The sequence below is a fragment of the Mangifera indica genome, chromosome 1 (genome assembly GCF_011075055.1).
Source record: "Mangifera indica cultivar Alphonso chromosome 1, CATAS_Mindica_2.1, whole genome shotgun sequence".
NCBI lineage: Eukaryota > Viridiplantae > Streptophyta > Magnoliopsida > Sapindales > Anacardiaceae > Mangifera > Mangifera indica.
The window spans coordinates 2,838,863-2,865,669 of NC_058137.1; the positions used below are offsets into that span (position 1 = coordinate 2,838,863).

The window sequence follows — 26,807 nt, forward strand, 5'->3', positions numbered from 1 at the left end:
TTCCCCTTTAACCCAACGCCAACCTAAGTTTTTTAGAAGCCGGCACTAGGGGGGTTTCCCTAAAAACAAATGTCAAGCCCACCGTTGGTCTACTCATTCTTAGAGTTTCGCAAATTTTTTTTCTTTATTTTGAAATTTTAAATTTCAACTAAATACTTCTACCGTAACAAGGACAGGTTACCTGAAATATTCCATGGATTCCTCGCCCGACGACACCAGGTTTTTTTTCAGGCATCTAATCCATTAACTTTCTCTGTTATCCCTAATTAAAGAAGGCTTCCAAATAATACATAAGTTAATCCTTACAAAGATCTTGCCTGTTTTCGTCTTCCCCAGCTTATGCGCAGCTCCGAACTTTTCAACGATCCCTCGCCTGACAAGAATGTCTTTGTCAAACATTTAATTAATTGAATTATTATAAATAAAGCCATCTCTGTTGCGACAAGGGCATTTGGTCTAGTGGTATGATTCTCGCTTAGGGTGCGAGAGGTCCCGAGTTCAATTCTCGGAATGCCCCGTTCAGTTTTTTGGGTCATACATATTTGGTCTTCTCCATTGCAGACTTGTTGTTATAGACAAAGTACACATTGCAGGATTTTTGGTCGCACAAGCTTGCTGCTGAAATGAATTTTACCCTTCCCAGGAGTATGTGTCATCTTCTGGGATCTTCCCAATCCTAAAATTCGCCATTACCATTACGGCAATCTTGGTTGAGGAAGTGGCACGACACAAGCTACTTTAAAAGGTTCAACAGTTTGTGTGTGATGATGCAAGCATTGAACCGCTTGTTGGTTCCTTTCCGTAGCAGTTAACGTTACATTGCGTGTTAGCCTGGGTGGCGTTGGAGTCAAGAATACGCAAATTGCGTCAGGAGAACTTGCACCGTCCATAGTTTAGTTGAACGAATTCCACAGAAAACAACATTCATTTTATCTTTAATCCTAGCCGGTTCCAAAAAAATTCATATCAAAATCTCTCATATCTACTTCGATTTAAATTATATTAAGATTGATCAAACACAACCCAAATTAACTTATTGCTCGAAATATCTGGATTAATTTGGAGTGATTTTGTATCAGTTTGAACACAATCCAAATTAATCTTTTGCAAGTTGCAACTGTATAATATTAGAACTGAGCACCTATGTATATGAGTGGCAGGGTCCAGGGATAAACAGAAGAAAAGCAAGACACCATTAATAATATGAAAACAGTGTCAGAAGATACCACCGGCTGAAACCGGACAGCAATGTTCATTGCTTGTGGTGGATGCCGAGTTATTATTTATATTATGAGCGAGACAGTAGCATCTAGAACTAGATATATATTCAGATGCTTACTGATGGGGTATGTAATTGGTTTTACATTAACAATTTAGATGTTGTCAATTTTATGAAAACCACTCCTACTCAGTTCATACTGAAATATATTGAGTTTATAAATATGGAGATTGAACTTTTGAACCTTTGATACTAAGATAGACCCAGGGCACTTTAAAATGTTAGATCTATCCATTTGGTGGTTTGGACTTTGATTTCATACTGAAATATGTTAGACTCTAATTGGGTCTAGATCCATTTAGTGGTTTAGGTCTGAATCATGAACCTTGATACTATATATTGGAATATATCGAATTTTAATTGAGTATAGAGATAACTCATTTTAAAGTTATTACATCCACTCATTTGGTGGTTTAGACTTTAATTCCATGTAGAAGTATGAAGATTGAAAATTTATATTACACACTAATTGATTTGCGTTAAGATCAATCTACTATACTTATATATCATTCAGTTATATTGATTTTTATTATATATGAGACTTTAGTCTCCAACAATCTGAAAATGAAACTAATCTTGCGCTAGGAAGGAAGGCACCGAGAACTCAGAGTCAATCACGGAATGGCAAGGTGGGCAAGAAATTAACAAAATTTAAGACGTTCACGTTGAGCACATTGAAACCCACCCAGAAATGCTTCAACAATATTCAACCACATTATAAGAAACATCATGCCAAGGTTAAGGTTATATTGAATTAAGTTACTCCAGAGAAATATTTATTGAGCAAGAAGAAAGTTTAAATACGAACGAAATGCTTATTATTGAAATCAGAAAGAAACAAAGAGTACAAGAAGACCTTTTAGATGGAGGGTCGATCGACTCCTTTTAGATGTTGTAATCACTTCAAGTTGTTTACCGGCGAAGATCAAACGTTGCTGGTTGGGAGGGATGCCTTCATTCCTTCCTTATCTTGAATTTTGGCTTTAACATTGTCGATGGTATCGGAACTCTCAACTTCCAGAGTGATGGTCTTGCCGGTCAGAGTTTGCACAAAAATTAATCTGCATCTTCAAGAGGTTTGTTTAGGAGACAAGTAATTGACAATTGATGATAAGGAAGGACGAGAAGCAAAGAGAGCAGAGGCAGGGGTTATATAAAAACAGGAAGGAAGCCAACAGGATTAAGGGAAATTAGTGGTTCCTGATAGGAGAAAAGGAAGGGTAATATTATTTGCTTGCCAACTTGTACTTTCCAGTCTGTTCATTTATTTGGTAATGCAATTTTTATTATTATATCTAATTGTATTATTTAAGTCGACAATGTTATTAAAAATCGTATTTCCAGCTAAAAAATATGCACTTTGGATTATACAATTAGATGTGTCTTGAGTTGATTATTAGTTGAGTGAGAGGTCTGTTATTACCCCATCCATTATTATATGCCCAACAGCAGCCTTTTATGTAATTCAAACTAAAGTTTAGCCGCCCATGGTGTCTGTCAAAGCTGTTGGCCTAACCTTGGTTTTATACTTATTTAGAATTTGGTAGGTGTGCATATCTACATCAATTATGAATTTTCCAAGCGTAGGCCAAGACCAAGGCCAACCTATGTAATTTATATTTTCTGTGAGGGAGGTTCAACGGCTATAAACAATTCAGATTGACTAATTCACTAAGATCTAAGAGAAACTATGTCTCTTCTTATGACAGAGTGCTGGTAATGTGATGTTACAAATGGCTTTTATCTTGAAAAAGTTCAAGCAGAGAATACTCTTACGACGTGGAGAACACTGAGGTGAAAGTTAAACTATTATCTAAAAATTCATTTGAGAACCATCACATAGCACAGGATCATTACCACTTTAGTTGTTTATCGTCATCTCCATCACCTCCGTTCAAGACAAAAATTACCAGTTCGGTTGCTTGGCATATAATATCAAGTTATCAACCCTCAGAATGTCGACACACTTACGGAAGAATTCTTATTATTATTATCATTAAGCAAACAAAAACGGAAGACAAAGACAATTAACAACCTATAAAAACGAAATTGGCGTCAACTTAATGACCAGGAAACACAAGCAAACTTCGGTAGACAGACAGAAAACACTAACAGCCACGACTCATTCATCTTGGACTCAGAATTCACCACCACGAAGACGGAGAACAAGGTGGAGGGTGGACTCCTTCTGAATGTTATAATCAGCCAAGGTACGCCCATCCTCCAGCTGCTTCCCAGCGAAGATAAGCCTCTGCTGATCCGGTGGAATCCCCTCCTTGTCCTGGATCTTAGCCTTCACATTATCGATCGTATCAGAGCTCTCCACCTCCAGGGTTATCGTCTTTCCGGTAAGGGTCTTGACAAATATCTGCATGCCTCCACGAAGCCTCAGCACAAGATGAAGAGTTGACTCCTTTTGGATGTTATAGTCGGCCAAGGTGCGGCCGTCTTCCAATTGCTTCCCAGCAAAAATCAATCGCTGCTGATCCGGGGGGATTCCCTCCTTGTCTTGGATCTTCGCCTTGACATTGTCTATGGTATCAGAACTTTCCACTTCAAGGGTTATGGTTTTGCCGGTGAGAGTCTTGACGAAGATCTGCATACCACCACGGAGACGGAGAACGAGATGGAGGGTTGACTCCTTCTGGATGTTGTAATCAGCCAAGGTTCGACCGTCCTCTAATTGCTTGCCGGCGAAGATCAATCGCTGCTGGTCCGGGGGAATACCCTCCTTATCTTGGATCTTGGCCTTCACATTGTCGATGGTGTCGGAGCTCTCCACCTCAAGAGTTATGGTTTTCCCGGTGAGAGTCTTGACGAAGATCTGCATCCCTCCACGGAGGCGGAGAACAAGGTGTAGGGTTGACTCCTTCTGGATGTTATAATCGGCCAAGGTTCGGCCGTCCTCTAATTGCTTTCCGGCGAAAATCAATCGCTGCTGGTCCGGGGGGATGCCCTCCTTATCTTGGATCTTGGCCTTTACGTTGTCAATCGTGTCGGAGCTCTCCACCTCAAGTGTAATGGTCTTGCCGGTGAGAGTCTTCACGAAGATCTGCATCCCTCCACGGAGACGGAGCACAAGATGGAGGGTTGACTCCTTCTGGATGTTATAATCGGCCAAGGTACGGCCGTCCTCGAGCTGCTTTCCGGCAAAGATCAGACGCTGCTGGTCCGGTGGGATACCCTCCTTGTCTTGGATCTTGGCCTTGACGTTGTCAATGGTGTCGGAGCCCTCAACCTCAAGAGTGATAGTCTTGCCGGTGAGAGTCTTGACGAAGATCTGCATCCCTCCACGGAGACGGAGGACAAGGTGTAGAGTCGACTCCTTCTGTATGTTGTAATCGGCCAAGGTACGGCCGTCCTCGAGTTGCTTTCCGGCAAAGATCAAACGTTGCTGATCCGGTGGGATCCCTTCCTTGTCCTGGATCTTGGCCTTGACGTTATCAATGGTGTCGGAGCTCTCCACCTCCAGAGTAATAGTCTTGCCGGTAAGAGTCTTGACGAAGATCTGCATGCCTCCACGGAGACGGAGGACAAGGTGGAGGGTTGACTCCTTCTGAATGTTATAATCGGCCAAAGTACGGCCGTCCTCGAGTTGCTTTCCGGCAAAGATCAGACGTTGCTGATCCGGTGGGATGCCTTCCTTGTCTTGGATTTTGGCCTTGACGTTGTCGATTGTATCAGAACTCTCGACCTCGAGAGTTATTGTCTTGCCGGTGAGGGTTTTGACGAAGATCTGCATGTTAAGAAATTTGCTGTTGATAGCGAGAATAAGAGGATTTTTGATCGAAAATTGTGAGGAATAAAGGAAGAGGGAGGGGGATTATATAGGAGAAATTCCCGAATTGGTGAAGGTTTCGAAGAAAAGGGCAATGCTTATCTAGAAGGGAAAAGAGTGGTCCAGATGAGTTGTTTTAAAATTTGCTTACGTAATTGACTACTTTATTTGAACGGTCTAGAACCTTCATTCCACCATTTACTTTTCCAATTTCTTGGTTTTTTCCAATTGGAGGTGACTGAGAGGTGGCGTGAACGTTACGATTTGAGGGTAAATTACATATACCCACCCAAGGTTTGTAAGAATTACCACCTAAATGATAAAAATGATTTTTTTAACCAAAATTAAACTATATTAATAATTAAAAACAATACAGCATTAAGAAGTAAAATTATAGTCATATATATATAATTTTATCTTTTAAATTATTATATAATCTCATATTAACAAAAATAAAAAATTAATTTTTTAAATATTTAAATTACATGAAAATCTACTAATTTTTTTTATTTATCTTTACGATTTTTTTTTTCACTTTCAAATGATCATCAATTTTATTATATTTCTCTTTTCTGCTATCTCTCTAATCCTTTTTTTTTTTTTTACATATTTTCTTCGATAATCTAATTGATCAACAAATTGATTGACTAAAAGTCTTTGATGATTTGATTTGATCAATTGAAGGCTGTTGATGGCAATAATTCTTATCAAAATGAAAGAGGATGGATGAAACTGACACAATAAGATGATGGTATTGATGAACAAGAGGATCAGGGCAAAATTCTAGTAAATTTTAAGAATCGATCACTAAGTTTTTAAACTTTCTAAAAGCTAAACATTATGCTTTCTAAATATGTAATTTACTCTAGATTTGAATCTCATATCCAATTATTATTTGATATACAAGATCCTTTTTAATATCGGCTGCCATTGTCTCTACAAGTCATATCGGTAAGATTTATATACTAAAACTGTTATCTAATTGGTCTATTTCATTTATCTTTTCCCATTGTAAAAATGGCACCATTCTAACTAAGGGCACCTAAAGATCACATGATCATAATAACATTAGTAACAATTAAAGGCTTCACAAAATTGAGATGGAAGCCAAGAAGAACAAATGGACTGACGTCGGCTAGCATTTAATTTACAATTTTTGTTATGAACGATTGTTTCCTTCGTAAGAAGGGATCCCCACATACATTTAATATTTTTTGTATGTACAAGAATGGTAAATGATAAACCACAGGAACAAATAAGTTACTCCTTTTTACTATTCCCCACCACCGAAGCTTTGCAGATTGGACATATGTTCTTCATCGATAACCATTTCTTGATGCAGCTTACATGGTAATCATGCCCACATGTTTTCAGTGTCCCAACATCATCCAAATCCTTGTATTCTTCCTGCCAATCACAATACAAACAAACTTGGTTAAAAGACTACAACTTGCACAGGCAAATCTATTAAGATATCACAGAAATTTCATTACAAATGGTCCAAAAAAACTTGATTGGATATACCAGGCAAATTACACAAGTTCCCTCCTCCTGTATTTGATCTGATGAACAGTAGATTGTTTCTGTCAAGCACTTCGATATCAGATCATCCGACAACCCGGTGCTTGCATACCCAATCCTTTCCCCTAGTGCTAGTAGTTCCTGCTCAGGTCAATCATTTGATATTTTTTAGGAGCAAACAATTATTACAAAGGAGGAATAATGAAATTGACATCAGAATGTAATGATAACCTCATAGGTCATATTGTCTATGTCTAGCCTCAGGTCTCTATGCTGATCGACCAAACTTCTCGGCCCGTACATGGTTGAGCGGTCTACAATCACAAAACCCTGCAAAATATAAACAAAGCATATCCTTCAGAAACAAATGACAGTAACCAAATTGAAAAAAAATCAAATGCAATATATTCAACATCAGTCACTATAATTATCAATCAACTTCATTAATCTCTTTCATTGAGTTTCAAGATAGAATTCAAAGATGATAGGTTCCAAGTAGAGCACATGCATCAGCTGATGCCCAATCTTGCTAGGGCACATTTATCAACCAATCTAGCTTTACAAGGTCCCTGATTTCAGATTCTACCAGATCATTCTATTAACTACATCTCACTACTTGCAGCCAGGAAAACCCAGACAAGATTACAATGGGAAGCATTATGAGTAATAAACTAGACTAGTCAATCTGAGTGAAAGAATGCAGTGGTTTCAAAAAGTGCCATGATGATTTTCCTAACAAAATGGTAGACAATGCATAAATTCCATCAAGTGGCACAAAAAGCAAAATTCCTGCACAAGAAGTATGTACCTCAGAAGAAAATCGCTCATGGAGACTTGGCTCTTCTGCCAGTGATCGGTATCTGTCATGCAATATCCTTGGTCTCCCACTCCTATCACTGGGACGCCATGCTGAGGAGGACAATGGCCTTGGACGTCCAGAGGAATAACTTTCAGCTACCAACAGCATTCCCTCATCTGAAGATCCCACATGTCCTACACGCATAGCGCTTGAAGAAGCCCTAAAAGTTGGGGCAGATCTCTGATGAGAATAGCTACTGCGAACACCCCTCACAGATTGAGTTGAGTTACCATGAAAACTTTGAGCAACAAGATTTCTTCCCAAAATGAAATCATGATTAAAAGCCCCACTCTCTACAGAAGCATTTGCTACACTACTTCCAACAAGAGAGTGATTGGTCTCATGATTATAAACACTTGGATCTGCAATTTCCCAAATGAGTCATATTAATGAGAAGGAATTCATATATAACAGAATAACGTACTATTAATTACCTGAAACCTGAACCCCGTGAGCAGAAGATATTCTATTATGGCCCCACTCCCTAGTTGAGGCACTAGAATTCTGAACTGAATGATCCATAGAGATAGAAGACTCAAGGGGTAAGCCTGCTGAATAAGAACTGTGGGAAGGATTGGTTGATAAATGTGCCCTAGCAAGATTGGGTTCCAAATCAAGTGCAGGACGGCTTCTCACATTCCTCACAGAGCCCTCACCCCTTATTGCTAGGGCATTACTTCTATAACTTGGAGTTATAGTACTGCGATCCCAAGACACAGATTGGTAATCCATATTTGGTTTCTCCTGCCAGATTTCAGAAGGTAGAGGGAGATCAGAGGAACTTCCAGCATTGTAGAATCTGCTTGTGCTGCCTCTCTCACAGACTGAAGGGACCCCAGGGCTTTTTCTCTTGTGAGGCCCTCTTCCATTGCCCGTGGTAAGACCAACAAAACCACCTTCACTGCTGTGGAGTGTCTGTTGATCATAATTAGAAGCAGTATGATGAACATAATTTACTGGTGTTGTATAAAAGGATCCATCGGCTGTTGATCGATGCAGAAAAGGATCATAGGAAGGGCTGGAACCATCTGGTTGGTAATGTGGCATTTCACTATTGTGACTAGAGGTATACCCATTTGAGCTTGGTGCAGGGTTCCAGTGAGAAGTAAAATGCACTCCATCAAGAGACATGTTTTCCCCAGGATATAAGAAAGAACCATTCTCTGCCGTGCCAACCCTGCCTGCAATACAATCTAATATTAGCAGAAAGTCTTGTCAAAGAGATAGTCCACAGTTCTCTACAGATAATGTATAATCATACACAATATGAAATCATAAATGACATTACAGGTCTTAAATTCTTGCAAGACTGTATCATGCCCAAAATTACCAATAAAAGGGCACCTTGTTGGAGGATCAAGATAGTCTGATTCCTCACAAGTTTAAATTTTCAATGTTTGATCAGTTACACAATGTTGCAAGGGCAATTAGTTGATAGGCATACTGAGGCATTGTCATTTAAGATGTGGCAACCTTGAGGGAGTAACACAAAGTTATAGCTAGAGCTGTGTAACGGAAATTCAAAAAGAAAAAACTATCTAAGAGAACAAATATGCTGCCTTGTAAATTCATAATTCCAATGAAAAAAAAAGTTTATCACAGTAAGAAATAGAAACATCATAACCATTCTACAACATATTCACTAATAAACAATGTTGAATATAACACTAAAGAACAAATGTGCAGGTAAAAGACATTATTAAGTACAATACCCATATTTGCATGAGGTTGTTCTGTATGCATATGATTCCAATTCTGATCAGGTCCAGTTTCAAACATCTGGGAAGAGCTTAATAAATGTCTATGGCCCATAATTATGCCACCTAGTAGCCACCAAAAAATAAATACCCAGGTTCAGAATCAGCCTGCACACAAGGTAAAAGCATCTCAGACATGTAAAAAATAGTGCCAAATCATTTACATTAAAAAGGGAAAAAAAAAAAAAAAGCACTTCTACACCTCAATGCATCTGACCCAAACAATTCAACATTCTATATCACATATAAAATTTAAAAAGAGAAAATATATCATCCTATAGATAGTTCATGTATGGTTCCAACTAGAAGACCAGACAATATTTGTCACTACAGCAATTGTTTCTTATTTTCAACTAAATTAAAAATTTCAGGATAATATAAGTACATTATTTCCAGATGGATAGTTCCTACAACTGGAAATGGATTTGCAACAACTGACTTGCAAGCTACTTTCACTGAAAAGAAAACAAACCTATTTATATAAACTATTTTTATTTCTCTATCCAGATTATATAAACAATAAAGTTCAACAACAACTTTTTACCACATCAACCTGTCTCATTTCAACACTGAGGCATTGAATGTCAACCTCACATGTTAGGCTGTCAGTCCTAAAATCACAGTTTAGCCTTTTGGAACAAATTGTGGCCTGTCTCATTCTTCAACTGGAAAAAACAATATGTTAACTAGAGATGGATCCTTCAAATTCTGAGGGCCATAAGAAAATGTGAAAGTGAAGGAACGAACGGATTGTAAGATTAAATAATTAAAAACATATTTTTTATTGGACACAAAGTACACACTCTACACTCCTCATACAATTCAATGGGAGATGAGATTCAAGATCTACGGGAAAAGGAAGAAGGATCTGGAAAAGGATTACTCATAGGAAGGACCATACCTTGAGTGCTAACAAATATGGCAAGAGAACTGATAATGTCACCATTTACAAACCTTTCACTAAACAATAACACATTTTCAATGTTTTTCCTGCAGCTGAAATGAAAATTAATCATGCATTGGCATGAAGGCTTGGTAAGTAAAATCAGTGGAAGTATAGGACAGCCTTTCACTACTATCCACCTATATAAGAGAGACAATCAAAACCAAAGAATGGAACTGATAATGTTTCTTTTAAAAAAAAAAAAGACATATATGAGAGTGAGTTTAGGAAACTTATAATTGTATCCTGTCCAATGATCAGGATGTCAGAAATCTATTGATCAAAGTGACAAGATCCAATTTTGTAATAGCAATTGATCTGGAACACTAGTGGAGTGAACAAGGATGTATTAGATACAACAGTGCAACTGAGCTCAAGTTCACACTTATAAGCAACGACAGGCATAATCTCATCAGCTGTTCAACTGTTAGAAAGCCGACATAGTAGCAGCACCTTCATGCAAATGGATAAGGAGAAGGGGAAACACTTCCATACATCTTCATAGGCATCAAATTCTGAAACATCAACATTTTTTCTATTTTTATTTCACTAGAACCTCTGAAAAAAAATCAGAGCAATTAAAAAAAATTAAGGCAATCTTAACATAAAATGTAAGATGGAAGTTGGAGCACTGATAGATAGCCTCCTCAAACACAGTATATATAACTCATCAGTAATCTCAACAGCTTCATGCAAATGGATAAGAAGAAAGGGAAACACTTGTAGTTCAAAAGGAATCTGAAACATTATAGCCATTACCGATTGGTTGGAGTAACTTCCAAAGAGCACAAGTGTAACTGAACTACAGTGTAGCTGGAATATCACCATAGAATGGAGCCATATTATGTCAATCATGTCTTTTGACACAAAGATGATCCAAGCCAAGATAATCCATGTTGAGTACACCAAATACTACAATAGAGTGGTTTCATCACCGCTTGAAAAAGGATAAAAGTCCAAAAGTATGTGGGCACACACACATAGAGAGAAAAAAAGGTTGAGAAGGGAAGCAACTGATGTTAAACTTGGGAAGATGCACACAAATCCACTCAGTTTTTATGAGTTAGGCATCTCCATAAAAAAGATTTGGGCACATCATTTAAGAGCACCTATGTAGTGCTAAATCATGTAGATGAAAACTGGAGGACAATAAGTGATGGATGAAAAAACTCAATTTATAAGCGAGTAATCATACCCAAAGTAATTGTTGTAACTTCTTTTGACAAACAATAACACGACTTTAGCTTTAGACCAAAGCTCATATTAAGCAACTATGGACCTTGAAGAACAGAAATGGACAGCATTTTCTAACTTTAGTATGGATACAAACCCCAAGTAAACCAATACTCTTTTTCTTCCAGTCAAGGGAAACTTTGCTATCAACTTTACACACCAGAAAAGATATATGCTACTATAAAGACTTTTTCTTGAAATAAGGACATAACTCCTGATACAGTAGATAGCCTCACAGGCTAGGGTCAAACGTAGCCAAATGATTAGTATATGTCAGCTAACTTTTTCTCAAGTTACAATTTCTGTAGCATAGTAATTAAGTTTCTCAGTAACCTGTTATATTTTTCAATCTTCGCATGTAAACTATTATGGTCTCTAGTATTCATGTTATTTAATGATTCTCTGATTAGGTGTATGACTATGTATTTCGTTAGACCAATTGGTTCCTTTTCAAATTTTACCCTCATACTTAATTTCAGTTTTTTATGGCAAGTTAAATATTTCAATTACTTGAAAATATAAATTCAACTAAAAGGAAAGCATAAATTTTTCATGTGCTAGATTATTTCTCATGCAAATATTGAAGGGATTTCGAACATGACAACCAAAATATATTAAATTTTGTTCTTTAGAATATAGTTATAGTAAAAAATTGGGAAGGGAATAAAAACCATGTTCAGATAACCAAATAGAGAAAAATTAATTGATATATGCAATAACACACCAACTCATAAACACAATAAGTAAAACCCATGTCAAATAGCATAATTTAATCATAGCAACCAGTTGAAAAGTGCTCCATGAAAAGATAAGAGACAAGAACACATTATGCTTCAACAAGATGAATAAAAATTATATCCTCTTAATTTTTATATTCAGTTCATAATAGATCATAGTTAAAAAGATATATTTCATCTGTATCAAATTAGCCATAAGCTCTCATCTACAAATTATTATGCCCTTAACTAAATTACCTAATGCATCACCCATAAAATCAAACAAAGTTACCACCCACCCACCCGCTATCATATTCTTAGATATAAACAAAAAATTAGCTCTAAAGAGAAACTTTTTGGATGATACAGAAGTAAATAAACAGATGGGAACAGCAAAGATACAGATGAATTATAAGAGAACAAAGTACCCAATATTAAAATGAAAATTTAGTGATCAATCTTCAGAATAGAGATAGCTAAGCCAAAATAAACAAATAAATAAAGAAGGTATAGAAATAAAATTTATGTCATTTTTTTCTACATTTACAAAAATAGTTAAAAATATGAGTCACTATAACCAAACTATATAAATTGCTAGAAGTTGCAAACTTTCTATTACTAAAAGTTTCAAATCTTACAATAAATCCACCCTCAATATTAAGGGAATGTCTCATAAAAAAATTAAATGTTACTGCTTTCTTTGAAGCAAAAAGCTTGGAAGAGTTAGCAATCGAAGTGTTTTTTGAAATACAAATTACAGGAATTACCCATAACCTACAAAAAGATACATGAGGCCCGCAGAAGACTACAGAATCTGTTCAGACATAGATGACTCTCTCCCTCTCTCACATAGAGTCCTGTCAGTAAACAATTCTAACATGCAATGGGAATAATCACAAATCTCCACTCTTAGCTACAGTCCTTTTATATCAAGCAACAGAAAAATCTTGTCAATAGCAGACCTAATTTTCCCTCCTCATTAACAAGCAAACAAGCTTCCTACAAGGGGAGTTTATTGCCATGCATCTAGGAAATGATTATTATCATCATTCAATTTACTTCTGGAACAAAACCTGGAAGTACAAGATTTCCACCTCCAACATCAGATGCATCAACCAGATGCCCCAGGAATTTATTTCGTTACAGTTATATGAGCATCAGCATGTTGCCGCTATAAGTTAGTAATTATTTCTTACATGCAGCAGGCCACAAGAAAGGTAAGATAAGCACCTGATTATCCGTCCATAAATCCAAAAAGTAGCAAAAGCAACCCTCAGCCCATGATAAAATATCCACTATATGCTTAATGCCATCAAAAAGACACCAAGTTTGTTTTATATACTATGAATTCAGCTCCACTGAAAAATTCCTCCAGTATAAGATGTAACAGTGGCCAAAAGATAATCAGCACATAAACCAGTAAACATCCACTTTGCAAAAAGATTTTGGCAATCCATCATCAAGCCCTACCAGCTCTGGCTTATAGTAGTAGCCACACATTGAACCTCAGCTACCAGTACATAAACAAAAAGGAAGTTGAGTACTAGATTCTTAATGGCCATAGAGTTGAGTAATTTAAATGCTAATCCCTATATATTTGGTAAATTCTCTGTACCAAATATCATCTTAAAAATAAGAGATCTAAACAGCATGACATGCTCAGCACAATCTCTAAATCTTTTACCCCCCACTACCACCTCCATTCCGTGCAATAAATGATCCCATTGTGAACTGAATTTCAAGGAACAAGGCCTAAGTTAGAAATAGTATCTCTAGTGCCATTTATTTGCTCTCTAATGGAGAGAGGCCAATTCAATAAACTCTGAAATTGCTGTACATATGATAATTAAATCTTCAGGGAACACAGGATTCCAATTCAAATCTGTTTGTCAGTAGCCCAATCGACCAAAAAGTGCCTGCAACACCATTTCCAATTCAGAAGATGTAAACAAAAAAGACTAACTAAACCATTCACCAACTCCAGCATCGTACACATGGTTGGTTTAAGGGGTAATCACCAAACTTAAAAAATAATATGTAACTTAGTAACCAAAAAATTAGTGAGAAGAGAATGAAGATTTAATATCCATGTGAGACTGCACTAAAGACAAGACAAGATAATGCGACTGGAAGAAATGTAAAGAGAAGATAATCTTATTGACATACTAAACCATGGGCCACAAACTACAACGATTTAAATGTATGCATTTCTTGCTTCTTGGAAAAGCAATTAGATGGATACAACAGATAGCTTAGGACATCAAAACTTCTCACCTGCTGCTGTAGACTTGCTATCCTTCCAAAACCTCCAAAATTAGTAAACATTCACTCTTGAGTTCAAACTCAAGACATGTGAGCAATATTAACACACCAGCAGAGCCCCTAGACCTGCATAATGGAAACGATCTAAACCTAGTTGATGCTAATGGAATCTTGAAGTAAAGCTAGGAGCAAGGCTATTTGCTAATAGTCACTCAACCAACAATCAGCAATTTGGCATATATTGAGCTAAAATAAACAAGAGCTAAAAAACTAGCATCCCACAACTAAATTGATATACATTTTCTTATAGAATAGGAGTAATCTTGGTGGGGATTCTTTTTAAAATTTCATTCCATTATTCATTCAGTGAACTGATTCAGTAACCAAAACCTAACACAAGGCAGCATTGAGGTGTTTTCAAAGATTAAGAAAGAAGCTGTGGTTTCTCATATTTTCTTAGATAATACTAATAATTTGCAAAATTTCAACAACTAGAAACACCTATGGATATAAGTGAAAACTGAAGAACAATTACCATGGAAAATAACCAAATTAAAGAAATAGTTGACAGAAAATAAAATAAATGACCCGTAGGAATCCCATCACTGGTATCTTTTGACAATTAGTTAACTACAAAGCAAAATAATTTAGCATTATAGTAAAATCAGATTTGACACATATGGTCAAATTAGCAGATGATGTAACCAAGTTTCTAAAACGGATTTGAATAATTGAATCCACGTCAACCCAAGCACAAAACAAAATCTAAGGCAAAGGTCTCCACCGCATAACACACATACAGTTACAACAATCATCAATAGAATATTCGCACTAGTATATCCCAATTTAAACCACGAATGAGAAAGATAAACCACCATTTACATAATCTAAACCATCTTTCAGCAACAAAACATGACGATGTTAATCAACCTTAAAATCACCCAAAAATATCGATATGCAACACTCAAAAACTGAAAACCACAAATATGACACCAAACATCAAAGGATCAGATAGAAATCATGAAATCTATCACGCAACCGACCGGAAAGACGATAAACAAAATACAAATAAAATAAAATAAAATAACGATCAACCAAAAATACACATGCGTAACAAAACCACATGTATTCAGAGAAAAAACTTTTGTGAATTATCATGCCTGCAAGAGTGATCACAGGGCCGTGCAGGAGAAGAATGAATCAAAGCAAGAGTTTTAGAGAGATATTAGAAGTCTGTTCTAAGAAGAAAGGCAATGGAAATAAAGCTATGTCCGTATAAATAAAATAATAAGAGGGCGAGAAAATTGGCAGCTCTTCCCACCGACACCGGCTACCGATAGAATCCGTATTATCTTTATATTTACGGTAGCATTTACTATTTACTGATAATCAATTTTAAATAAATTAATTCATATATTAAGACCGTTATTAATTTAATTAACAATTTGACAAAATACCATATTAAAAAAAAAAGGATAAATTTTCCAAAACTATCTTCAGGATATCTTCAAAGTGTTGAAAATTAAAAAAAATGATTATGATGGGTTGTGCATTGGACGTGAGCTTTACGGTTAATGCAATGCAATCATGGTAGCCAGGAAGATAGAAAATAAGAAAGGTGGGTGATGTGGCTATGGGCGTCTTATTGTGCTTCACTCGGCGCCAGCGCCACGAACGCGAGGAGGGCAGTCGCCACGCGTAACTTACAGCGCTGGTTTTGTAGACAAGTTCAACTTATTCTTGGATGCTATCTGGACACGCAAAGAAACGTGAAACTGTTATAGGTAACAACGTGGAAGTTGTGCTTCAAGAAACGCCACTTCCACTTTTGACATCTCATCTAATTTTGTAAACGATTATTTTATTTTTATTTTATTATTTTCTTTGGACAAAAGGCTTATTTCCGCCTAGGCTGGGACATGATCTTGGTTGGTTTGATTTTGAAAATTGATTTGATTCGATTTAATTTAGTTTAAATTTATTTAATTTAAATTTAAATCAAATTTAAACTAAAAGATTTAACTTATTTTTTAATTTGAGTCAAACTTGAGCTAAGGGATATTAAACTCAGTTTGACTCAAATTTAACTCAAATTCAATATTTGAATTACTTATTTAAATTCATGATTTGATTCGATTTAAATTTATAACTTGAATTAACTCAAATTGGTAGTTCAAATTCATGAGTCAGTTCAGCTTGAATAAGAAATTTTGAATATTATTTTGGTAAAACGATGTTATTTTATCAATGAACCATAAACTCAAGTTACGAATCTGAGCCATACATTTGAATAGTCAATTCGAATCATTAATTCAAGTCAAATCAAACTACGAATTTGAACAATTTATTCAAACTATAAAATCGAATCAAACTAAGCCGAACTTTTTTTATCCAAATTGAACTTAAGTCGAGCTAGACCATTTTCTATTCTAGTTGAATTCGAACCAAAGGGTACTTAGGCTATGTCCAACTTAAATCCACCCTTATTCTCATTCAATACGCTAAATATTAAAAATTTAAATTTTTATCCAAAAACAATTTAAATTAATCAAATCAATTAATTATGAAAATAAAATTATTATTTAAATAATGATATATTAAAAATAATAAAATTTTATTTATTTAAAAAATTAATAATTATTTTCAAAATTAAATTTTAAAATATTATATTTTCCCCCTACTAAGTTTCTTCCTTGGGTGTTCTCTCCATCCGGCACCTTGTATTCTCTTAATGGATAAATTACACTCGATATACATGTCATGAGCATCTTGTATTTCTATGTTCTACACATTTGTATGTAATTATTGAGAGTGAATATTATACATACCATGAAACAGAACAAGTGATTGTTGAAATGGTAGAAACATACATTTTTTATAATAAATTATATAAAATTATTTTTAATATTATTTTTAAATAAATATATAATTTATTATTGATCAAATTATCTAATTATTAATTGGACCAAACTATCTTATCTTTTTAATTAATGTCAGACCTGATCATAAAAACATTGGCCCACGCTATTTAAAGTTTAAAAAAAAAAAAATTCTACCAGAATTCTAAGTGTGGATAGAGGAGGCTGACGGTGGTTGTTGAGAGAGAAAGTTTATAATTAAAAATTGAAAACCAAACTCTATGGATTTTCCATTTAAACTTTTGTAAATTGCAATGAGTTTACTTGCCAAACAAGTCGATATTTCGGTGTAAGGTGTTTTCAAATGGGAAAAAGTAGATGCGTCTCCTCTCCTTGATTAATTTTTTAATGAAGTAGATTAAGTAATTAAACTTGTTCTAAATACTCTCTTATCTCTTGATAGAACACTTATTAATTTAAGATGGAATACAACTTGGAGAGTTGGAGTGAATGGTCATGAATGATGATGGTGGACCTAACACATTTTAACAAGTGGCCCAACTCAATTATCTAACACAAATCTAGGTACGTAATGGATGAGTTTAAATAATGAATAATTTAATTTAATCATTTCATGACACCTTACTTCTAAAAGTAAATAAATTAGTAATCATTTTGAAAATCTAGTTAATAAATATATATATAATTTACATATTATTTATATTATCATATTTTTCGTATGTTAAATACATTCAAAAATATTTTTTAACCCAAAACATATTAAATATATATTTTACGCTTTTCTCATATTAAATACAAATTATACATCATACTTTACGTTTATCATATTTTTGTCATATTTTCTAATTTTTGACTAAACTTAAAATATAAAATTGTCTCTTATTTTTGCAATTATATATGAAAATACCACTACCATTTAAAAAAGACTTAACAACATTTCTGCCCTAATTTTCATCCCTAATTTTACATTTCTCTCATTTGTAGCTTATACAAAAATTTACTTTGATCAAAAGTCTAAAATCCAAACTAATTAATTTGTTTATTTTTTTCAACTGACTGATATTTTACTTATTGTATAAAAAATTTTAATTATATATTATATTATATTATATTAAGTTTAATACTTAATTAAATATTTTATATTTGAATTGTTATATTGATTTTTAATAGGAGATTCGTGAATAGTATTAAAATTATTATGTTATTATCATATTTTTGAAACATATTATTAACGATGTGTCATATTAAATCCATATATATATGTTTTATATTTTTTCCATATGCAAATTTTAGAGACTTTTTTTACAAACATATTTTTTATTATTCACCATATTATGTTAGTATAATTTATATACTATTTTTTTTCATTTTCGTATTTTTACTAGCTAGGATAGGAAGTACACATAATTTTACTCTTTAAGTGTTTTCTTATTTATAAAATTTAAATTAAATCAAATCTTATTCCCAGTTTGAATAACCAAATTTTTTGTATCACACTAATCTTCTTCATGGCATTTGGGGTTGGACATAGGAAGCCATTTGGGTGTGCCCAATGTTGCGATCTTCGGCATGCATTGGCATACAACAAAGGTTGACTTCGATGTGAGTGTAACACTATGTGTCACAATTGGCCAAGTCCAGTTTCATATGAGACTCAATTCTTAATCCAAATATATATATAAATATATCATTTAAAATTCATTGGTGAAATAATTTTCTCGAAAACATTATTTTTATAAAACATCGTATCTTTGTGTCACTCGAATGATATTGTGATAATAATTCAATATTATGACCATGAAAATCTCATAAGCTCTTACAATTTACAGTATGTATGAATTTATTTTAACCATTTTTCATAAGTGCACATCAAGAGACTTTGGATAACACCCTTTTGTGGGAGCATTCCCTTTTACGGGTGCATATGGTGAACAAGTTATTTTCTCTATGAGTATAATACTTTTTTATGAGTGCATAAATTATCTTGTGGGTGCTCCATCATGATAAATTTTTTAGAAAATATATATTTTCAAAATTATCATGAGAAAATATGTTTTCATGAATAACATAAATATCTAACTCTACGAAATTTTGATATCTTATTCATGTTCCATGAGATCTATGTATCATACATGTTTTTAATAGGATCTCTATGTTCTGATCGACTCATCACCTTTCGAATATCCACAAACATGAAAAATTATTACTTAACTCATACATTAAAGGAAAATATTGTACTCAATATTTTGGAATTGATAAAGTTTTCTCTTCATCTTTTTTCTCTGTGTTCTTGTTTTTCCTTTTAAGAGTTTTTGGACATTTTAAGTTTAATGATCAGAGATGATCTTGTGTTTATATGCTAGGGTTACATGATTGGAACTACTTGGCTCAAGGAAATTGAGTACAAGCTTACCTTATAACTCAACAAACTCTCCTTAAATCAAGTTTGAATTTAACTATAATAGTTTGATATAGTTACACAAATATACCAAAATAACGTTGTTTAATACGTATTAATCAATATAATATCATTTTGATTATTTCGAATGGAGCTTCCTTGGGTTTATGAACTTGACAAACAAAATATCACCTAAATTCAAGTTCAACAATATAACACCCCTTAAACTCTCACTCACTTAAAAGAGATGCATTTATAGTTTAATCAAATTGAGCTTAAACCAATTCGATTTACATCAAAGTCCGCTTGCCATCCATAAGTGCTGGGGCACAATGATTATTCCGTGATAAATATTTGTTGTATAAATGCATCAAATTCTCTGTCATATTATGCAATAATAAAGACATTAAATAAAAATATATAAGATCATGGAAATTAATTTTAAAATCAGAACAACCACACTTCAAAATAGATTCAAAACATAATGGCTATTCACCCACCAACTACATAATAAATCCTGAATTAAAAAAAAAAAAAATCAAGGACAGCTACTAATTAATTTGTTAATGCCCAATTCAGAAGCCAATTTGACAATTTAATTGTAACTGGATGGCGTAAGGTATAAGCATTCTTGATTTATAGGTGGGATTACGCATGAGACTCGCCCACAAACTTCACGCCATTATCAAAGAAATGTGGGCGCATTTCTTGTTTTTATGTAGCCAAATCAAAACTTTATTATATTTGTAGTTGGAAATTTGGAATCCCCACCATAAAATTATCATTAAACAACTCAAAAGTTGGGTGATAATGTAATGGGGTTTGTAAATTTTGTATATAATTAATTATATATTATTATATAATTTTATTTTTAATTTAAAAATATTTAATCACATAATATATTATTAATTATATATAAAATTATAATTATTATTTATATGTATAATTTTATTTGATTGATATAAAGTTGTTTAACTACACAGCCACGCTCCTCTCAGCTTTTTCTTCTGATTAATAGTTACCTACTCGGGACGATATTAGCATTTTCATTTAACAAATTATTATTTTATTTACACATAATATCATATTATTTAAATTTTAAACTATGTTTTAGGATGAGTCACATAACCATAAAAATAAATGTACTTTAAAAATAATTACCAATTTAATGAAAAATGATTCAAAATAATTCTTATTCAGAACGTTTCGTTTGGATAATATGACAACTTTATCATCCTAAACAAACTATTTAGATTCATTTAATTTAGACAATTTAAAATAATAAGATATTTTTGAAAAAGATAGTGACAATTTTGGGTTTAAAAAAAGATTGTCAATAGTCGGAAAATAGTTAAAAATAAATTTTTAATTTTTAAAAAATATTATTTTTTAAAATTTAAAAACTTTAAATAAAGATTTAAATTTAAATTTTTAAAATTTTTTAAAAATAATGTATTATATATATTTTTTATATTAATAATAAAATAATAAATTTATTTATTTATTTTTTAATAAAATAATTTTGATTATTTGAATTTTTAAATTTTAATTAATATGACTGTGAGATTGTACTGAAATTAGGATGGAAAATAGTGCCTTTTCAAAATGCATGTCAACGACTTGTCATAGAAAGCCTGCCACGCGTCTAGTAGAAGAAATTGTTTTTACTTCATACAAATAACAAATTAAGTAGGTAGCCGGTAACCTGCTACGCTGGAGATTTTCTATTCTTGTGTCGTTGGCAGCACCAGCAAGACTGTAATAACTTAAACTGGAAAAAAAAAAAAATTGAACTTAAATCCTTCCCTTCTCTTCGATTATTCTCTTGTTCCTCTCAAAAATTGAGTGCTTTTAGAGTGACGTTAAAGCAAAAAGAGCAAATAGAAAATGAGTGTGATCGACATTCTAACGAGGGTAGACGCGATCTGCAAAAAGTACGACAAATACGACATCGAAAAGCAGAAGGATTCCAATGTCTCCGGCGACGATGCATTTGCTCGCCTGTACGGTGCCGTTGAAGCTGACATCGAAGCCACTCTTGAGGTCTCTTATCTTTCTTTCTGTTATCTCTGGTTTTAAAGTAGAACGTTTTAGACAATGTCAAATCTGATGATTTGACCGTCATATTTAGCAAGATAAGGGGAAATTGCATTTAAATTTGAAGGCTGTTTAGTTGCTGAGTTAGAGTTAATTAGAGATCTGCGGTTTTGTACTTAGCTAGTGATTATTATTTCGTACATTTATTCGTATTTATTTGAAATACTCTGGATAAAATTTCAAATAGGATGATATATAAGTTTTAATTCTGGATTAGTTCTCAATTACGTCAATTTAAGTCATTTTAGTAGTATATGAGGTTTTAGAGTTGGTTTGAGATCTATGGTGTGTTTTTTTAAAACCACAATTTGGTGAATTTTTGAAGCAGAGCTAGGGTTTGCTAATTTTATTTTATTTTTGGTTTTCTAAAATTTGAGGATTTGATCTGCAGAAATCGGAGGCTGCTTCAAAGGAGAAAAATAGGGCATCTGCAGTTGCATTGAATGCTGAGATTCGTCGAACTAAGGCACGATTGCTGGAAGAGGTTCCAAAGTTGCAGAGACTGGCTATGAAAAGGGTTGATATTCACTATTTTTGTTTTTTCTCTAAAATTTTTTATTTGTATTGCTTTATTTATTGTAATGTTTTAGAACTTTCCTTGGAGAAGAAAACACCTAAGGCTTTACCCCTTCATTTATATTAAATTCGTCTGGATTTTTGAACAGCAGATTGCTTGTATATTCATAATGTAGACATACATCTATCTCTGTTGTCCATGTTCCTTTTACTTATAAGTAGCCATATGGGTGCATTATGGTGAAGTAGATTTGAAACACCACCATTTATTCTTTACTCAAGTGAAATGCTGTTCAAGGGGAAGTAAATCTATTTAGTCTGTTGTAATTGAATGAATTGACAGGATCTCTAGTATACCAAATAATACTTTATTAAGTTTACCTTTTAATTTTTCTGATTTTTACTTTGTCTTTACAGGTTAAAGGGCTTTCAACAGAAGAGTTTGCTGCTCGTAATGATATGGTTCTTGCATTGCCTGATAGGATCCAAGCTATACCAGACGGAACTGCAGCTGCTCCCAAACAAAGTGGAGGTTGGTCAGCGTCTGCTTCTCGTACTGAAATCAAAATCGATTCAGGTATTTTTTTTAATTTATTCAGATTTTATGTACAGATCTGGAATCTAAAGTATTGAGTAGCTGTATTGGCTTTATGTTGAAGCAATTCTAGATATACCCCTAGTAATTTTTCCCTCTTTGTAAGAAAAATGCTTCTCACTGCCCTCATACAAATCAAACACTTGTGCGATCAATGTACCATCTAATGTTGATTATTGTGCTGAATGGATGGAAAGTATTACTAGAATTTTGGATTTAACCAAAGCCAGTGTGGGTCAAATTTGAAGAAGTAAAATCTTTTACATGGGTTGTGAGTCAATGATTAAGATCTTAACACTGTCCTAAAACTAGTGTTACTTTTGCTTTTGTTTTTTCGGTAAGCATTAAAAATTGAATTGATTGGAACTTTAGCTAAATATTTGAGTTATTTTTTTGTTTGGTTTTGCCTTATACCCTTTTTTATAGCAATAAATAATTAAGCTTAGATTATATGGAAAATGTATTCAGTTACATTAAAAAAATGATAATAAAAAAGAACATGTGTTGCTCACTGAAGACGCTGAGAAGCACTTTTATTCACTGAAAGGGATGAATGAAAAAGGCTAAGGAGAATACTTGGGAAAGAGCTCTACTTATATAATGTAGGCCATTATATCTGCTTAATATATGAATTCATTTATAGTGTTATATCAACTGAAGCCAACTTCATGTGGGGGTTATGATGGATTGATAGTCTATATGGGAATCATATAGTTTATTATTGCTGCTAGTTACGGTCTTACATCTATTATGTTTACTATATAGATGGGAGGTTTGATGATGAATACTTTCAGCAAAGTGAAAAGTCTAGTCAATTCAGGCAGGAGTTTGAAATGCGTAAAATAAAGCAGGCAAGTTACAGATCTTGGCATACAGTTTCTTTTGGCTTGGTTTTTAAATTAGAAGAAAGCATGCATGATTTAAGTTATATGTTCTGCCTTTTTAACCATCATTTGTGAATTTAATCTATTTTGACATTCCTTCAGGATCAAGGTTTGGATATGATTTCAGAAGGTCTTGATACTTTGAAGAACATGGCCCATGATATGAATGAGGTGTGCAGGCTTGAATGAAACTGCCAGCTCATTTGCAATATTCACGTGTTTTAGTTCACTATATTGTTGGTATGTGCAGGAATTCGATAGACAAGTTCCATTGATGGATGAAATTGACACTAAGGTGAGAACGTTGTTATGTCCTATTCTTTCAAACCACTGCCCCTTATGGAATATATAGTGTATGTTTATGTTATTCATTCGTCTTTGTAGGTGGATCGGGCAACAGCTGATCTTAAGAATACCAATGTTAGACTTAAAGATACTGTTAACCAGGTGATGACCTGCAATTTAATGAAGTTTTGATTTCAATCTGTTTTTGGTTGTCTTCATATGTAAGTCTCTTAGCTGGATCTAACGTTGCTTTGGGCCTATTCCAGCTGCGGTCCAGTCGCAATTTCTGTATTGACATAATTCTGTTGTGCATAATTCTGGGAATTGCAGCCTATTTATACAAGTAAGCTCTTTCCTCTTTCATAATAGCTTAAATACATGTGCCCTGCCTGTCATTGTTTTGTTCACTGCAATATTTTTCTCACCTATTCCACATGTCAAGGAATCTATCAAATCGGCATAAACATTCAGTTAGATCTTCATGATAAGGCATTGCTAAAGTCTTAATGTAGCATAGAACAACCAAAAATTTGGACTGAGATTGGTTAATATGTTAGAACAAGCGGTTATGATTTCAATGAAGTAGGTTGTTATTAAAAATTGCTTGTGCCACCATTCTATGTCCTATCATAAATCATTGAAGCTTTGGTATATGAATTTGCTATGTTTTATTAATATTTACTAATGTTTGGTGCATGGGTTCTATTAGTCTCTCCAGCCTTCAGATTGTCTTGTTATATGTGCTTTGGATAGTTATCTAGTTTTGAATTAGTTGATTTTCCTGCATAAGGTGATGTTTATATCTAATCTGATTGTGGTTGGGCTATTCCCTTGGATGGAATGTGACTTATTGGTGTAAATTGCTGTATTATTGAGGCCATCAGATTCATGTCATGTTTCCATTGTTGGATTGTTGGGTATTGAGATTAGAGGTGGGAAAATGAGCTCCTAAGGTATGCCCAGCCCTAGACTGTTTGGCCCGGACCATCCCTTTTTTGTATAGAAGGGCTTGGACTGGGATTGACCCATGGGCCCTGACAAGTCAGTCCCAGTTTGGGTCCTAGGGCCTGTTTCTTTTTTTTCTTTTTGAATTTTTTAATAATTACTTTGTACACTTATGTCAGGTTGATAAAATATGAGAAATATACTCATAGGGGGCTAAATATGTTTATAAAAGAAGGGAAACGGACTGGTCCAGGCTCTAGGTTCCGGGCCCACGGCTCAACAGTCCTAGGAATGGCCCAGGGCCCATTTTCCTACCTCTGGTTGGTCCCATTGTGTCTTCAAACTTTTGAATCACTTGTTTTGCATCATTACATTATCATCTATGCCTTTCCTTTATTAGGGCTTTGAGCATTATAATTGGCATTCATATCAGTTTTAGTACTGTTGTTGTCAGAAAGTTGATGAAATATTGGAGTCGACCCTCTGCTTGCTTCTACTTTTTGTTTATGTTGATGTACAAGGAAAAATGGAAGATGGCACTCAAACCATGGAAATATTTTCCAGAGATTGGAATTTTCTTTTCATCGTTTGTTACTACTGAATGCCCCATAATCAATTATATATTATACACATAGAAAGGAATGAAGGATAATTAGAACCTGGTGAATTTACTTGGAGGGTCTGGGCTAGAGTTCCTCCATAAGGCATCCTGAATATGTGTAGATGCTTCATTTTTCAGAGTTGTCCCGGTTGATTGGCTCGATAGAGTTTAACATCTTTAGATTTTAGTGTTATCCTAATACTTATCTGTGTTGAAACTATTAGTAATGGGTCATTTAGTTCTTTATTATGATTGTGGTCTTCTTTAACATTGTCATTAATAATTGACCATAGAAATTGATTCTGATGGTTTGTTCTCAATTTGCAGTGTGCTAAAGAACTGAAATGATACAAAGAGTTGCTTGGGTGGCTCCATTTTCTGGCATCTTTTTGAGTTTTGAGGATTTACTGTGGTGCTTGATTTTGTATATGGTTTCTCTGGTAAATTCGGAACATGCCGCACACATTTTTTTCAAAACGATGTATGCTTGTTGTCTATATAAAAAGTTAAACAAAGCCAGTTGATAACCAATTTGCCATCCTGTTTTTATTTTGTTTATATTGTTCGAGATCATAATTTTTCCTGATTGTAATTCGATTAAGCCAACATATTTGAAACTCCCATCGACAAAACAGATGTCATCGAGGATGCGAAATAAATTTGGTTTGTGAAATAAGAGGATGTGTTTGGTAGATGGTCGGTATACTCTTTGAGCTTTTAGTTAAAACATTTATTAGTTATTGTCGGGATGTTCATAAATAAACAGAACTTTGGGACGAAGGACACTCTAACTAAACAAGTTTTATGCAACTCTGTGTGAATGAGCTAAAACAGAGGGCTATGCCTGTTTTGGCACGCACGAATAGCGTAAACATAAGGATATTCTCAACGAATAGCATAAGGATGACGGTTTCAGGAATATCAGTTACTGTAATTATACACGAAACAATCAAAGCCCGAAAGGGTGGACTGGTTCAAAAATTAGAGTTTCTATTAGGCTGAAGGACTTACTCCCACCCAAAGTTAGTTATATTCCCATGTTAATATTCTTTAATTATTTAAAATTTAAATATTTATATGTAAACGGTTAAAATTAATGACATCAATTAATATTATTTATTATTTTTTTTAAGTTTAAAAAATTAATAATTTTTTTTAGCATTAAATTTTGAAATATTACAAATTCTTCTAAAAGTTTTTTTGCTTTTCTCCCTCTATTTTTTCCAATGTTATCATTGGTTGATTTTTTATTCCCCTTT

The 26,807-nt window shown here is 33.9% G+C and overlaps 2 protein-coding genes, 1 non-coding gene and 1 pseudogene across 12 annotated transcripts; 2 read left to right on the forward strand and 2 right to left on the reverse strand.

Annotated features, from left to right (window-relative positions):
- The first annotated feature begins 445 nt into the window (after positions 1-445).
- TRNAP-AGG lies at positions 446-517 on the forward strand. The gene has a single exon. It is a non-coding gene; the product is annotated as a tRNA-Pro (tRNA).
- Positions 518-2,074: 1,557 nt separating this feature from the next.
- Positions 2,075-5,093, reverse strand: LOC123207243 (annotated as a pseudogene). The gene is made up of 2 exons (XR_006500254.1): positions 3,428-5,093; positions 2,075-2,344 (listed from the first exon to the last, which is right to left on the reverse strand). The product of XR_006500254.1 is annotated as a polyubiquitin-like (transcript).
- Positions 5,094-6,158: 1,065 nt separating this feature from the next.
- On the reverse strand, positions 6,159-15,660 carry LOC123212184 (probable E3 ubiquitin-protein ligase ZFP1). Of its 9 annotated transcripts, none has more exons than XM_044631268.1 (8): positions 14,361-14,474; positions 13,317-14,002; positions 9,150-9,302; positions 7,872-8,618; positions 7,387-7,799; positions 6,810-6,908; positions 6,582-6,719; positions 6,159-6,464 (listed from the first exon to the last, which is right to left on the reverse strand). In XM_044631268.1, the coding sequence occupies exons 3-8, from the start codon at positions 9,247-9,249 to the stop codon at positions 6,318-6,320; spliced, it is 1,644 nt and encodes a 547-aa protein (XP_044487203.1). In that variant the 5' UTR covers positions 9,250-9,302; positions 13,317-14,002; positions 14,361-14,474; the 3' UTR covers positions 6,159-6,317. The 9 variants fall into 9 exon arrangements, with proteins under 9 accessions (XP_044487203.1, XP_044487234.1, XP_044487195.1 ...); XM_044631299.1 differs by lacking the exons at positions 13,317-14,002; positions 14,361-14,474 and adding exons at positions 9,748-9,859; positions 10,096-10,211; XM_044631260.1 differs by lacking the exons at positions 13,317-14,002; positions 14,361-14,474 and adding exons at positions 9,739-9,859; positions 10,096-10,190.
- A 5,696-nt stretch (positions 15,661-21,356) lies between these two features.
- LOC123195652 (syntaxin-71-like) lies at positions 21,357-26,079 on the forward strand. Its single transcript, XM_044609473.1, has 9 exons — positions 21,357-21,668; positions 22,114-22,239; positions 22,656-22,815; positions 23,599-23,684; positions 23,820-23,888; positions 23,968-24,012; positions 24,102-24,164; positions 24,269-24,345; positions 25,876-26,079. The coding sequence occupies exons 1-9, from the start codon at positions 21,513-21,515 to the stop codon at positions 25,889-25,891; spliced, it is 798 nt and encodes a 265-aa protein (XP_044465408.1). The 5' UTR covers positions 21,357-21,512; the 3' UTR covers positions 25,892-26,079.
- The last annotated feature ends 728 nt before the right edge of the window (positions 26,080-26,807 follow it).